General features: G+C 34.0%; 2 protein-coding genes across 2 annotated transcripts; both read right to left on the reverse strand.

The window, feature by feature from the left end:
- Window positions 1-214: 214 nt before the first annotated feature.
- LOC130803461 (CASP-like protein 4C2) lies at window positions 215-5,508 on the reverse strand. The gene is made up of 3 exons (XM_057667565.1): window positions 4,973-5,508; window positions 4,765-4,900; window positions 215-620 (listed from the first exon to the last, which is right to left on the reverse strand). The coding sequence occupies exons 1-3, from the start codon at window positions 5,218-5,220 to the stop codon at window positions 399-401; spliced, it is 606 nt and encodes a 201-aa protein (XP_057523548.1). The 5' UTR covers window positions 5,221-5,508; the 3' UTR covers window positions 215-398.
- A 1,879-nt stretch (window positions 5,509-7,387) lies between these two features.
- LOC130804137 (heat shock cognate 70 kDa protein 2) lies at window positions 7,388-10,563 on the reverse strand. The gene is made up of 2 exons (XM_057668472.1): window positions 10,210-10,563; window positions 7,388-9,301 (listed from the first exon to the last, which is right to left on the reverse strand). Exons 1-2 carry the CDS (start codon window positions 10,421-10,423, stop codon window positions 7,569-7,571), a joined length of 1,947 nt encoding a protein of 648 aa, XP_057524455.1. The 5' UTR covers window positions 10,424-10,563; the 3' UTR covers window positions 7,388-7,568.
- Window positions 10,564-16,711: the final 6,148 nt, after the last annotated feature.

Below are 16,711 nucleotides of genomic sequence, written 5' to 3' on the forward strand. Positions count from 1 at the left end.
TTTTTTGTGATTTTCCCATTTGTAGTTGAACAATGGGTTCGCCATTGAAAAATACTATTTAGTTCTATTACAAGGATGCTAAAAGCCCTCAACAATACTGCTTTTTAATAGTTGAACAATTTGAGTCTGATGGTGAAGAAACTGTAGATCAAGTAGAGTCTTCCCACCCACTTCATATGATTGGTTTTTCTAATGATGATGAGGATAAGGAAAATGAGGCATAATTACAATCATTTGTAAAATTGCAATGTTATACAAAAGGATTTTTAAGGATGAAAGTAAAAACCCTCAATCACAAAACAAACTCAAATAAATTCTCTTAAAAGCTATTGATTACACAAGTAATACTACCTATTTCTAATACTCTTTAATTACGAAAGAATCGCAACAAAATGAAGTTAAAGGTGAAAACGAGAGCCGTTGATTAAGAAGCAGGCAACCCGAAAACCAGACATTAAAGATGAGAAACCAAGGAAAAGAAAACCAGCAAATCCAAGGGATATTGAAATGTCTGATTGTACACAAAATGCACTTGTGGCTGTACACGTGTCCGCTCCCTTCAGCGTCTTTGCCAATGCTGTTCCAGCTGAGTTTGCTGATACAAGCATGTATGCGAAAACCTGCACTCAATATTTATAGATATAATTATGAATTAGGATTATACAAAACTGAGTCAAAAAGTAAGCAAGAGAAATATTTAGGTCAGTAGATAAAAGCCAAATCACATCATGGCTCAAAAAGATGAGGATGTAAATGGGTTAAATAAAGCTTCGAAGAAGCAAAGAAAGGGGGCAAGAAGGGAATGCTCGAACGAGCACTTTAGTGCAGCTTCTAGTGAGCATGCTTGTTGGAGCACTTGTGGATCATGCCACGTCATAAGGCGTGTTTGCATTTTTGCATATTATACTTTTGGTAGATTCTTCGGTATACTGTACTATATAAAGGGTCATTATATCAGATTAGCAATAAGGTTTAGGGGTGAGAATACAAATACAAGTGTGAGAGTTGTTGAACACCAAGTGACACTCAAACTTGTATCTATGAGACTTTATTATTAGAGGTTGTAAAGTCTGGAAGGTGAGCTTATAATGGTGAGAGGTTTATTATGTACTGTTGGATCTTTAATAAAAACATAATTGATTTTAGAGGAAAGATATCGTTTGTTTGACATATGAAGTAAAATTCCTATGAGAATTGCTTCTTAGGATTTTATTAATTCCTTTGTTAAATTCTTAAGAATTTTTAAAAAAAAATTGTTTGAATATATGAATTTTCAATACCATAAAAATTTCAACTAACCATGAGAGGGAATGAATAGTGTAAGTTAATTTTGATGAAATGTAGAAATTTAAACCTCCTATTGTTATAGTTGTTTTGATGAGACTAGTCTTTTCACTGCGATTCTTGTTGTCATAGTAGAGTACCCCACTAAAAAGAGATATAGAAAAACAAAAAAAAAAGCCACATAAAAATTCAATCTCAAGGAATTTAACGAAATTCAATCACGCATTTAGCTTTAAACTTTTAACTTTTAAGCCAACACATATGGACCACGTTTAACATTTGTATGTAATAGAATGATTTTGTATATAAACCCTAAACAAATAAGGCTTTTAAAATTTTAGAAAGAAGAATGGTCAAGCCAAGATAAAGATGAATGTTTAGACTAAGAAAATAAGGAGATGAATAAAGGCAAAGGACGCAGGAACTATAGCTTTGTGGGTATAACAAAAGTAATGTAAACGAATAATTAGGTAGCCAAAAAGTTGATTTAGTGTAGAGACTAGAGAAGGAAGTCGGGTGTAATATTGAGGTAGGCAAAAAAAATGTGCATGTTTTTGCATTGCATCCACTTTAGTTAAGGCGGGTTAAGGTATGGAATATAGATTTTGTGGAAAGTAAAACAACATGGATATTAAAAATTATATTTACTATGGATAGTAAATACCTTTCATTTCCTAATATTTTTCCCGTTTAGAATAATCTATTTTGGAGAGAGAAATTTGATTAAGATTTTTAAGAAATATACAGATGATTAAACATATCCATGTGAAATTTCGTTAAATACGTCTTAATGTATACTTTTTTATTATATAATTTTTATGATGCATATTTAGAGATATTTAGACTCAAAATTTACTTTGAAAACTGTGTAAAAAGTAAATGGGAAAAACATTTGAAAACGAATAGAGTAGGTGATAAATATGAGGTGACAACAAATCCATGCCCTAGTTCTACTCGCCAACCTTTCTCTATACACGTCGTTTCATATTTAATTTAGCGGCGAAGACACATCAAGGCTGGGAGAAGCTCGACCCCTTCAGTCCAACTCGGCTTCCCTTTATTTAAAATTTTAAATTCGGCCCTATCTTTATCTGTGATACAATACTTAAAAATACTTATGTACACTCGTAACAATCAACAACCAAATCTTATCCAAATACATCGTTAATGATTTGCTATAGTTTTTCCTTTGTTAGCGACATATATCTCAACGGAATGAGAGTACATGGTTTTGAAGTACAGTATACAGTAAATGCTCAAGGGTTGAGCGGTTGAGGGCTTTGTATTTGCAACTTCTCATAATAAATACTCACCTCCGAAACTCATTTCATGAAAAAGTTGTTTTAAGTGTTCCTTTTTATGTACATGTAATTTGTTTCATATAAGAAAGAAAAAAATATGATTCTACTAATTGATTTTAGTAGAGAATTCCTTTAAATTTGTATAAGAGTTACTTTTTGTTCTCTTTTTTTATGGTTGTTGAGCTTCATTTTCTAAATACTAATATGTATTAGAGTCTATTTGTTGTTGCCTTATTGGGTCTTTATGACAGAACATTTACTCTAACCATTAATTAAAGGAGCCTTAAATTGGACGTTCACTCCCAAAGAGATTTGTAACCCTTCTAGTGGGATCAAATTCTAAGGACCCTCCTATGGGAAGGGAGGTGTTAAAGTACTCATTGTGACTCACATATGACATATTTCACATCGGAGAAAAAGAAGAGAATATGTAACTTTATAAATTAAGGAGTAAATCCTACAACTAATTGGTTTGGTAGTGAACCTCTTATGGGGTTTATGTGCGGGTAACCTTTTTTCCTCTTTGTTTGATTTTCTCAGTATTATTTTTTAAAATTCTAACAAAAACAAGATATATTTTACATTCTATAATGCCCAATTTTTAAGTTGATGGTTTACATAGGCTCATAATAATTATATATTTTAATAGAACTTTATGGACCAAGTTTTCCTTAAGCTAGTAGTTGGAACTACATCAATTAAAAACATGATGACAACTTCTATAGTATAAATTTCCCCTCAAAAAATCTAAGATGTGGTCCAAAAAACATGAATACTGTTATCACATTATAATCTTACAAGTTGCACATTTTTTTGTGGACTAGAAGTACATCCACATATTACACTAGAAAGTAACTATTGGAATAACGAAAGGGTTAACATAAACAAGTCAAAGTTTGACGTAAAATAGTTCAGCAAGTCAAAGTTTGACGTGAAACACTCAGAAACAGTCTACCAAGTCATTTTTCATAGCACTTTCCAAACGAAGTTGCACATAGAATAATCAAACCATAAATAGTTACACCTAACAGCGTGACTTAAATGCCAATCAGGCTAATAACATTTCAAGAAGCCTACAGAACAAATTCTTGATCAGTTGATTGACCTGATCAATTAATAATTGCTTAACTAACCAATAACCCCATTCAAAAGTTTGAAAGAAAAAAGTATGGGTGCCAGCTAGCATTTCGTACTATCAATTTGTTAGTATTTGCTCAATGTTCGCTGTTAATAGTTAATATTTCTAATTATAAATAATAAAAATTTATAAAAATTTGATATTAATAATCTTTGTAATGAGACGAATCAAACAAGATCTCACTTGACTATATTTTAACCTATAAATTAAAAACTAACCACAAATTAAGAGTGATAAATAAACAGTATCATTCTTAACAATATTGCAATTTGCAACTAATTTGAAACAGAGCAAGTAATAATTATCCTATTTTGTTGAAAATATAATTCTAAAAATCTCAATAATTAAATAGTCTGTTTTTATAAAATTTCCTTTTTTTATTCTAGAAAAAGAATCTGATTTTTGAATAAGTTATGAATTTTTTCTTGAACAATTTTGAAACTTAAAACGATCAGATTTTTACAAGAAAAAATATGTTATACTAGTATTTTTTTTATTGATGTTAAATTGTTCAAATGAAAAATGTAAAAGTAAGATTATTATACAACTAAAAGGTCATCGAAATTTATTTAAATTACCCTGTGGTTTCCACTATTATTATGTTTTTCACGTTTGTTAATATATATATTTAATCGTAAATATTTTAAATAGTGCTTAATTAAAAATTACTTTTATAAAATGTTGATGTTAATAAATTTCACATAGATATAAAAAAAATATAAATTAAAAGCAAATAAAACAATAATAGTAAATTGTGGGAGTATTAATTTTCCAATTCGGATGGAACGTCAACACTCAACAGAGGAGGTTTTGCAATGATTGCCACTTTGCCAATAATGATCAGAATTTATCCATTCCATAGGTGTGAAATTTTAAATTTTGAATTTGAGAAAGCAAGTTAAATAAATGGCGGAGAAAATGGACCATTTCCCAATGAAAAAAATAGTGGTAATACCAACAAAATAGTAGCAGAAAATAATACAAGTATTCATAACAAATTCAAGTAAATTATAGGATAGAGATTAGAGAAGTTAAGCTTACTTGATCATGGCCGAAATCAAACCAAACTTGATAAACCTCAGGAAAAAGAGTAGCACCAGTAGTAATTTCCCAAACAGAGGCCACCATCTCTACTAAAGAATAAACCGCAACAATTCCGTTCGCCGCCAACACAAATCTAATTCAAAATTCAAAAATCAAAATTCGAAGACAATAACAAAATTAAAGAAAACAGAAAGACGAAGAGTACCTGTAAGCGTCGAAATCGAACCAGTGAGGAGGAGAAGAGCGGGAATTAGTGAGCATGAACACGAACGATGAGAGAGAAAAGACGAAGGTTGCAATACGAAAAATAAGTATAAGAGAATTGAATCGCTTGAGTTTGTGAATGGAAAGAGTTGTTTGGAATCGAATATTGTTGCTGTTACGATTTGGTGGTGAAGGAGAGAGATTTGTGTTTCCATTACGGAGATGGGTTTGAGGAGAAGGGGATTGCATTTTTGTTGAAGAAGAAGGAGTGAAAATGGAGGTGAGGAATAATGGAAATCATGAGAAGCTTACATGCCGGAAAATGGCGATGGAGATAGAAATGGAGGAGAGAAAAAGTGTCACGAGAAAAATGGTTAAAGGAATAATGGAGGATTCTGATTGCTGAAAATGGAGGATGAAGGAGAGTGAAGTGAAGAGGAGAGAGAAAGTAAAGGGGAAAAGAAAGCAGGAAAAGTAGAGTTAAAAAGAGGAGACACGCAAGGTTCCTCCCAATTTTCTCAACGTTACCAACTCTTTCTTTCGTTTTCTTTTATTTTAGAATAATCTATGAATTACCTTTTATTTATTTTAGTTATTTTTTTATGTATTATTATTTGTATTTATTTTAATTTATTATAATGGTCAAGCTTGTGTTATAAGATGCAGGCTTACAGGATCAGTTTTTTCATTGCAGAAATCTCTCTTTCTAAGGATCTTTCTTGAGTCAAGAGACTTTTTACCGTATGATTCTCCTAAATTGGATACACTAAGTACGATCATAGTGATGTTAGCCTTAAATTTCAGTCTTTTATAAATTACAATTTCAATGTTTTCTTCTACAAATTAGAATCTCAATGTGAAATAGACTTAATAATTTTTTATTTTGCGAATTACAATATCTAAAATATTAATACCAAGACGATTCTACATAAAGGTTGACAACAAATTCACACAACAAATTCACAAGGAGGGAGTGGTTAAGGTTTTGATCTTCTTTCTTATAGGTTTAACATAAAAGATCACCATGGATACCCTATTTAGAAATCCTATTCGCAATAGATAAATCTTACATGAACAACTAACCATGAGATAAACTTGTTTCTAGTGGTCCTTGTTTATTGCAAGTTAAGCCTTCTCCAGCCCACTTTCTCAAAAGACCCCAATATTTTGGTAATTAATATATTCTTTATCTCTCTTATTTTTCACCTAGTTAAGATGGGTGAAATTTATAGAAAGAAAAATTAGATTGAAAAAAGAGCAAAAAACCAAATATAGTATAAAAATAAATGGTTAAAATACAGAGAATATATAAGTTTGTAAATTAGATTAGAAAAACACTAAAAAAAAAAGGAGCAAAATCAATAAAATAAATTAGAATAAAAAGTGATGCACAGAGAAGATAAAGAAATAAAAATTTAAAGACTTTTTTCTCAAAGGATTCATATATTCCAAATAGCAATACCATCTCTAGATCAAATGATTGTTACTATTCAGTCTATTCTAAATATTCACTCATTTCACCTAAGAGGTCAAGATCTATATTTCTCGACAGAAAAAACCTAAAGAAGCTTTAAGAGAGTCGTCTTTTTCCACACATGGAAGTTGTAAAGATAGATAAAATTAGGTGTCTTACGGGTAAAAAAATAGACTAAAAAGTGGAGTTTTTTAGAGATATCATTTTTGTCCGTTTAAAGGAAAAACTACATAAAACTTTCACCATTTTGACAACTTAAGTTTGAAAAAAAAAAATTTAATCTACAAGGATTGAATGCCTCTAATTATAGAAGCAATCAATTTATGGAAAGAAACCAACTAGATCAATAACCGATACGAAAAGTAACAAACCATGAGCATAAAGTAAATTGCTAACTTCAGTTTACTACATCTAGGATGACATCAAAATAACGAGAAAGGCAATAGAAAAGAGGAAGGCAGACCAGGAGACATAGGGGTATCCTTAATCCTTCTCTTATCCTCGTGCAACGATTCTTGAGCGAAAGCTTAGGAATGCCATTCAAAACCATTAAATACGAAATAAAAGAAACGCAACCAATAATCCAATTTCCCAAACTCTTCTTGAATATGATCTATAGTATCTTCATTAATACTACCCATTAATGTTCATATAAATGTTCACATGGGATCAAGAAAGACCAAATCGTTGAAATGGAATTGTTTATAATAATAAAACAGAATATAAAAATATTATTTTATCAATAATAAAATGAATGAAAAATAAGTGAAAAAAAGAAAAATTTGAATACCACTAACAAATAAATTGGTAGAAAACATAACATAAGCATAAAAAAATATTAATTACAAGATTAGCAAGGATAATTATATAGAAAAAGATGGAATATAAAAACAAAAATTCTTTAAAAGAAAAGGAGGCAGTACTTCATAGTAATCTACTCATAAGGCAAATGTTTGTAACTTCCTTTTAAAAGACACAATATGTCTCATGTTGTCCTACAACACAAAAATCCCAAAATAACAGGGAGATTAACCCCTCTGTAAGTACAAACTACAAACCATTTGCCAAAATAATTGGTTGTCTAAATTATAAAACTAAAACAAGTAAAATTCAAAAGAGAAGCTTAATCGACTTCCTCGATCTTGGGGCCAGCACCGCTTCCACCGGCTGCAGGACCATCATCATCCATGGCACCACCCATGTCACCACCAGCACCTTGGTACATCTTGGCAATGATTGGGTTACAGATGCTTTCAAGCTCCTTCATTTTGTCCTCAAACTCATCAGCCTCAGCGAGCTGATTTCCATCAAGCCATTGGATTGTAGAGTCAATGACCTCCTCGATCTTCTTCTTGTCAGCTTCAGCAAGCTTGGCTCCGATCTTTTCATCCTTGATTGTGTTCCTCATGTTGTATGCATAGTTTTCCAAAGCATTCTTGGCTTCAACCTTCTTCTTGTGTTCCTCATCCTCAGCCTTGTACTTCTCAGCCTCCTGCACCATCTTTTCAATCTCATCCTTCGATAGCCTACCCTTGTCGTTGGTAATGGTGATCTTGTTCTTCTGTCCAGTGGTCTTATCTTCAGCAGAGACATTCAGGATACCGTTGGCATCAATGTCAAAGCAAACATTGATCTGAGGAACACCCCTAGGAGCTGGGGGAATGCCAGAAAGCTCAAATTTACCCAACAGGTTATTGTCCTTGGTCCTGGTTCTTTCTCCTTCATAGACTTGAATCAACACACCCGGCTGGTTGTCGGAGTAAGTTGAGAACACCTGCTCCTTCTTTGTGGGGATTGTGGTGTTCCTTGGGATAAGGACAGTCATAACACCACCAGCAGTCTCAAGACCAAGAGAGAGAGGAGTGACATCAAGAAGCAAGAGGTCTTGGACCTTCTCATTTCCTTCACCACTCAAGATAGCGGCTTGGACAGCAGCACCATAAGCAACAGCCTCATCAGGGTTGATACTTTTGCAAAGCTCCTTACCATTGAAGAAATCTTGTAACAACTGTTGTACCTTGGGAATTCTAGTGGATCCACCAACAAGAACGACATCATGGACAGAGCTCTTGTCCATCTTAGCATCCCTCAAACATTTTTCAACTGGCTCCATACACTTCCTGAACAAATCCATGTTCAACTCTTCAAAACGAGCACGGGTAATGGGAGAGTAGAAATCAATGCCCTCAAAGAGAGAATCAATTTCAATAGTGGTTTGAGCAGTGGATGAAAGTGTTCTCTTTGCCCTCTCACAAGCTGTCCGCAACCTCCTAAGAGCCCTAGGGTTGCCACTAATATCCTTCTTGTGCTTCCTCTTGAATTCCTGGACAAAGTGGTTAACCATTCTGTTATCAAAGTCCTCACCACCAAGATGGGTGTCTCCAGCGGTAGCCTTAACTTCAAATATACCCTCCTCAATGGTAAGGAGAGAAACATCAAAAGTACCACCACCAAGATCAAAGATAAGAACATTCTTTTCACCAACACTTGTGGCCTTCTTATCAAGACCATAAGCAATAGCAGCAGCAGTTGGCTCATTAATGATACGCATCACATTCAAACCAGAGATGACTCCAGCATCCTTAGTAGCTTGACGTTGAGAGTCATTGAAGTAAGCAGGAACAGTAACAACAGCATTTTTCACGGTAGAACCAAGGTAAGCCTCGGCTATCTCCTTCATCTTGGTAAGAACCATGGATGAGATTTCCTCAGCAGCAAACTGCTTCTCCTCACCCTTGTAATTGACAACAATCATGGGCTTGTCACCAGGACCAGCAACAACCTTAAATGGCCAGAGTTTAATATCAGCTTGGACCGAAGCATCATTAAATCTCCTACCGATCAACCTCTTTGCGTCTGCATATAAATTTTACACCAATTTCTTATTAAATCACAATTTATATATATCAAGAAATACAAAAGTAATATTTAACCACTTTGTAAACAATACTGACAACCAGAAAGAAACTCCAGTCTCTATACTTACATAGTTACATGATTAAAAAAGGACAAATACAATTTGAGTACTATGCAAATCTCAAAAAAAATCAACACTAGTAGACGTATAGCGCAAAGCTACGTATCAACGAAATCAAACTATTAACAAATTTTCTCATCGCAAATGAAGAAAAAAAAACGCATTCATTGAGGACATTATTGATGCATGTTTGAATCCCATATAAGAACATCAATTACTTCGAGATATCTATAAACCTCATTCACATGGTAATAATAATTTGATTATAAAAAACGTTTTTTTAATTTTTCATTACTATTTATTAACACATTTTTAAATGAGAATAACTTCAAATAAATTTTGTACAAAAAAATTAAAATTATTAGAGAGAATAAACATGACCAAAAATTAACGAGAAATATCCCTAGAAAAATTAAACTAACATTCCATTATCATTATCATTCATACCGTTAGATACGGTCTACCTATTACCAAATGTACCGTTAACATTTAGAGTCGTATTACTCCTTGTTAATACAAGCTAAGAGCGTTATGATTAAAAACAAAGCTAAAAAAATTGCTCCAGAAACTCTAATGCCTGTTAGTTGGGCATCGTTAAGACCATCGTAGAATAGCATGCAAATAACAAAATCATGACATCCGTATAACATATAAATTGCATCACAGAGACTCAGAGATGTAAATATTTATAAAGAAAACAAATCAGACAAGCAATTATACATCAAATACCAACAATTAAACTGAAAAGAAAACAGATCTAAAACAAATGAGACGTAAAAGAAAGTACCAAATACGGTGTTGATAGGGTTCATGGCAACTTGATTTTTAGCAGCATCACCAATCAATCGTTCACTATCAGTGAATCCAACGTATGAAGGGGTAGTTCTGTTACCCTGATCATTAGCAATGATTTCAACACGGTCATGTTGCCATACTCCAACACAGGAGTACGTGGTACCGAGATCAATTCCAATTGCAGGACCTTCTCCTTTTCCGGCCATTGTTACGATTTAAGCTTCCACTACACTCAAACAATGAAAGAAAACTGGATAAAGAGAGAAGGGGGAAGAGGAGGAGTTTGAATGGCGGCAAAGAACGAGGATGACAAATTAGGGTTTGGAATATTTATAGGGAGTGAAAGAGTGAGAGGGGATTTGGGGACCGGGCTTGAGGAAACTAAGGAGCGATTTTCTCTAGAATGTTCTAGGTAATTCTTAGCCGTTGGATTCGGGCCTCCAAAACCTAATCCAAATTTGTAATCTAATCTAAACCAAACCTCAAAACAGATCGTCTTGTATGAGACTCCTTTATTGTGAGACGGTTTCAAAACAAGAAATTTATAAGCTAAATATTTCTATTATTAGGCTATTTAACCCAAGTATGAAGCATGTCTCACAGTTAGACCATCTCATGCAAGAATTTGTGAGCCCGAAATGACGAAGTTTGGATGGAGACTTTTAATCCAATTACTTAAATTTGTCGATCAAACCTTATCTCTTTATTTAATTGTTTATGTTCAAGTCAAAATTTTAAGCATCAAACAAACCTGTAAAACTTATTTAATTAAACGGGTTAATTCCAAGTTAAATTAACAAGTCTAATCTAAACTTAATTCATTTAATATTTTCTTATTTTATACAAAATAAACAATTAAAATATATAAAATTAATTAACGCCTAAAAATTAGATTTAATCAATGTTATAAACCTTAAAATGAAAATAAAAAACATAAACGTATTAAATGCGTGAAATTAAGTCGAACTGATCTATTCCAAGTTTGGTCAGGGGTGTGATTTTTGAGTTAATTAAATAAACGAGATGGATTTAAGTCAAGGGGTTTATGTCCTGTTTATATATAATCTGAACTTGAACCTAAACCTGAAACTGAACCCAACACTACATGATCTATTTGATAGACCTAGTCTATGTGGTCAATTTTTCATATGCTACAATGGGTCATATCTGTAACACCCCGTCATTTTTATGACGTTATTAATTCTTATTATTATTATCACTTTTGGAGATTTTATAAATATATTAAGTTATTTTGAGTTAGTCTCAATAAATTTCATTCACATAAGAATTTAAATATTGACATATTTAGATTAAAAATAAATTTACGACTACTAAACTAGACCGACCACCACCTGCATCCACGGGACTGGCCACCACCACAGCTAGCCGCAGGCCCCTACACGCCCCACCAGCCGCCAGTTGTTGTCCCTTGGCGCGCCTCTTCTTTCTCCTTCCTCCATTGTTGTGAGCTTCTCTCCCTTGTTAAATTTATGCTTTAATCTCAAAGATTTGTATAAAATCATGAATCTTAGTGAAATTATGTTATATATTGATATAATTTGTAATGGGTAAGTGTTAAGAGTGTGATTTGAGCATGAAAAAGTTAGGGTTTTTATTAAAAATGAAAATATAAGTAGTATGTACTAATTTTGGGTATTTTGGTATTGTTAATATTTATAGAATCTTGGATTTAGTGTTATTACTGTTTAATAAAAAAAAATAGTTAGGGTTGTTAGTCACTATGAATAGTTGTTAAATATTAATTTTTGTTTATGTTTATGGTGATGGGTAAGGCCATTGTTGTTGGTTTAATGTTTATGGTCATCGTTGAAGAACCTTGCAAATTGTGGGTACATTCTTGATGTTTAATTGCCATAGATAATTTATTCGATTGTTGTTCCAAGTTGTGTAATGTGGCTAAATCATATATATATATATATATATATATATATATATATATATATATATATATATATATATATATATATATATATATATATATATATATATATAACCCATTATTTGTATCTTTTGTTCAAATCAAAGATACAAATAACTGTTATTTGTATTTTTGGTTTACAAAAGATATAAATAATGTGTTATTTGTAACCCTCTTATTAGAAACTCTCAATATAAGATATAAATAAGCTTGAAACCAAGGTACAGATAAGGATTTTTTTACTAGTGCGCACATCCACCTCAACATACGCATTGATGTAACTTTTATATAATGTTCAAAAGTCTTTTTTACAGGCCAATATTCCGTCACATACAGCAAAGCAAACCTGATTGTAATTCAGTAACATCAATGTACCCCAGTGACTGCTCACCACTTGAGTCAACCTGCTTGTATTCGATGAGTAAGATTTTCATCAATCTCTCCATTATCGTGTATAATCCATCCCAAGTACTTGAACTTGAACGTACTTACAACAACTTTTTCACCATTAGTTATGCTTTTAAAACCTCATAAATTCAAGAATTACATGAACCTATAAATTCTTTCACCTACAAAACCCCATTCAAAATACAAAATATTGAAAAAGATTAAAACCTTTTCAAAGTTTATTATTGAAAAAAATTAAACTTACAACAACTAATGCCGAAAGACAAAAAATGAAGAACAATGGAATGCCACCCACTTTTTGCCCCTCAATTAGCAAGAAATGACCAAAAGTTTTATGTTTATTATTGGAAAAATAATCTAGAAAAATCTAGAAATTGGTATTCCAAGCAAAAAAATATAAATAAAGTAAGAGTTATGTAATGGAATATAAATGAAAGAAACTATAAAAAAGTTGGCGATACATGTGCCGACCAAGCAAGTTTATAAATACTACTTGAAATGCTTGTGAGGTATGTGCTCACAAAAAGTAAGTGTGTGAGTATACACAAAAACTTAATAGATTGGTGAGATATGATACGGAATAAGCGTTTCATAAAATATAAATGTACAATATATCATATATTTATACGTATGTAATAATTATATTATTGTTATTTTGGGTTTAATATAAGTTCTGTGTGCCACTAAAACTAAGATTTCTGATTAGGGTTTTTCTATGTTTCTTACAATCAATCAATGAGTAGGCCTCCTATATATACACGTTTAACCACTAAACTAATTATGGAAGAATAGTAAAAATGGCTAACAATCAGCCTAGAATAATTCTGTTGCCTAAGATAAGAGATCTCCTAAATATTCTATGATATTCATATATTCAGTTTCCTACACTCCCCCTCAAGTTAGGTCATAGGGTCTCCAATGCCTAACTTGCATAGAGCTTCTTCAAATGCTTCGGTTGTAACAGCTTTTGTGAGGATATCTGCAAGTTGATCTTTAGATCGGACCAGAGGGAGGCTGATGATCTGATTTTCAAGTTTCTCTTTGATAAAGTGTCGATCGACCTCACATGTTTTGTTCGATCATGTTGTACTGGATTATTGGAATTGCTGACAGATGCCTGGTTATCACAAATCAATTTGCATGCTCCTCTAGGTGGAAAGCCTAGTTCACATAGAAGTTTTCTGAGCCATAGGATTTATGTTACCCCTTTAGCTATTCCTCTGAACTCTGCTTCAGCACTTGATAGAGCCACTACATTTTGTTTTTTGCTTCTCCAAGTAACCAAGTTCCCTCTTACCAGAGTGAAGTAACCAGATGTAGACTTTCTGCTATCTTTGTCTCCTGCCCAGTCTGCATCAGTATAAGCCATGAGATTCAGGTGACCATTATTTCTAAACAATACTCCTCGATTACTTGTTCCTTTCAGATATCGGAGAATTCTCATTACAGCTTCCATATGTTGTACTTGTGGACAATGCATGAATCTACTAACGACGCCTACCGCATATGAAATGCCAGGGCGAGTGTGAGCGAGATATATGAGTTTTCCCACAAGCTTCTGATATTGTTCTTTTTCTGCCATTTCTCCTCCTAGTTCAGTCTGTAACCCATGATTGACTGTTATTGGAGTTTCTGCTGGCTTGCAGTCAATCATCCCAGTTTCTGCCAAAAGATCAAGAATATATTTTTTCTGGTTAATGAAGATCCCTTTCCTTGATCTTAGGACTTCAATTCCAAAAAAATATTTTAGGTTTCCCAGATCCTTCATTTCAAATTCCAAGAACAACCTCCCTTTTAGATTTTTAATCTCTTGTTCATCGTTCCCTGTGATAACCATATCATCTACACATATTATGAGACAAGTGATCTGATTTTCCCTTCTTTTGAGGAACAAGGTGTGATCTGAATTACTCTACTTGTACCCGAACTTTTTCATTGCAGCCGTGAACCTCCCAAACCAAGCTCTAGGTGACTGTTTTAGACCATATAAAGCCTTCCTAAGTTTGCACCCCTCATTTTGTCCAAAATCATCTGCAAACCCTGGAGGAGCCCTCATATAAACTTCTTCCTCGATCTCCCCATGAAGAAAGGCATTCTTTACATCAAACTGGTACAAAGGTCATTCTTTGTTAGCAGCTATAGACAGCAGGACCCTAATAGTGTCAATCTTCGCAACTGGAGAGAAGGTTTCAGAGTAGTCTATCCCGTATGTTTGAGTATATCCTTTCGCAACAAGACGAGCTTTGTATCTTTCAATTTTCCCATTAGCATGATACTTAATGGAGAACACCCACTTACAGCCCACAGTGTTCTTTCCTCTAGGCAAAACACATTTTTCCCAAGTATTGTTTCTATTAAGTGCTGTAATTTCATCCTCCATGGCTTTTCGCCACTTTGGATCTTGGAGAGCTTCATCAACGTTTCGGGGAATTGTATTGTAGTAGAGGGAGGCTTTAAAGGCAACAGCAGATTCTGACAAAATTCTATTTTCACCTTGACTTACTGGATATCGGGAGCGGTGTGCCTCATACTCTGGATCATATCTTTTGGGGGGAATTCCCCTGGTTCTCCTGGGAGGTAGTTCATATCTGCAATTCTCACTGGAGGAAGGCATACTAGAGGAAGATACATTTTCATTAGTAACAATAGGAACATCACAAATTGGATCAGAGTTTACCTCTATCTCGGGAGAGTCACGGGACGACTCAGACAGGACAGGAATGATAGGAGAAGAAGGTGGTATTAATGTGTCAGTGGAGACATCGGTGGGATTACCTACTTCCTCTTTGTAGTCTTTAGCAAAAGGATGTATTAACCAGCTTAAGTCTTCACCCTTAGTCTCCCCCTGAAGACTAAGCTGGGAATAGTAATAGGGTTCCTCAAAGAAGTCACAATCAAGGGTAGTATACATTTTGTTATGAATGGGGTCAAAACATCGATATCCCTTTTGTGTAGCCCCGTACCCAAGGAAAACACATTTGATTGCTCGTGGTTCGAGTTTGTGTCGAGTATGAGTGGGTAAGTGCACATACACAACACATCCAAAAATGCGAGGAGGAAGAGAATGAGAAGGGGGAATGGTAGTATGGATCGAAGGGTTTCAAGGGGAGTTTTAAACTGGAGAGTTTTGGTAGGGAGACGATTGGTGAGGTAAGCGGCAGTAGAGATAGCTTTGGGCCAGACATGTGCAGGGGTTTTGGCCTCGAACATTAAGGCTCGGGAGATTTCAAGAAGGGTACGGTTCTTCCGTTCCGCAACTCCGTTTTGTTGTGGAGTGTACGGGCAGGAAGATTGATGGATAAGGCCATGGGTGGAAAAAAAAATCCTAAAACTTTTGGTTTATGTACTCCCTCCCATTATTTGACCGAAGAGTTTTTGGTTGTGTTTGGAATTGAGTTTGAAGCATATTATAAAATTTGACAAAGGTATCAAAAACTTCAGTTTTATGTTTGAGAAAATAAACCCAACACATACGAGTGCAATCATCCACAAAGGTAATAAAATAAGAGAAACCATGAGTATGAAATGTAGGAGCTGGACCCCAAACATCAGAATGGATCAAATCAAAAGGTTTACTACTACGAGACATACTGGGAAAATACGACTGTTTGTGACTTTTAGCTAGCACACAGGATTCACAGTTCAAAGTTTTATTAGAATTATTAAACAATGGAAAAAGACGTTTTAAGTACCCTTGTGAAGGGTGACCTAGACGCCTATGCCACATCCACATTTGCTGTTCATTCGACCCATGAGTAAGCAAAGTATGACCCTTGTGAGTCTCCTCGTCCACATAATACAAGCCTCCTCGCTCAGTACCACGCCCAAGGATCTTCCCTGTCCGAGTGTCCTGCACAATACATGCAGTAGATGTCATAAGAACAGTACAATTAAGTTCTTTTGTTAATTGACTGATCGATAATAATTTATGAGATAAACTAGGGATTAGGAGACAATTCTCTAAATGTAAGGATGATGAAACATGAACCGGGCCGGCTTGGTGGACTTCTACACTCTCCCCATTGGCAGTTTGTATATGAGTTCGGGTTTTGTCCCCAATAGATACAAGATCGTGAGGATCAAATGTCATTGTGTCTGTTGCCCCGCAATCGAATATCCATTGTGATGAAGGGGGGTTACAAAGAAG

Source organism: Amaranthus tricolor, chromosome 17 (assembly GCF_026212465.1).
Source record: "Amaranthus tricolor cultivar Red isolate AtriRed21 chromosome 17, ASM2621246v1, whole genome shotgun sequence".
Taxonomy (NCBI): domain Eukaryota; kingdom Viridiplantae; phylum Streptophyta; class Magnoliopsida; order Caryophyllales; family Amaranthaceae; genus Amaranthus; species Amaranthus tricolor.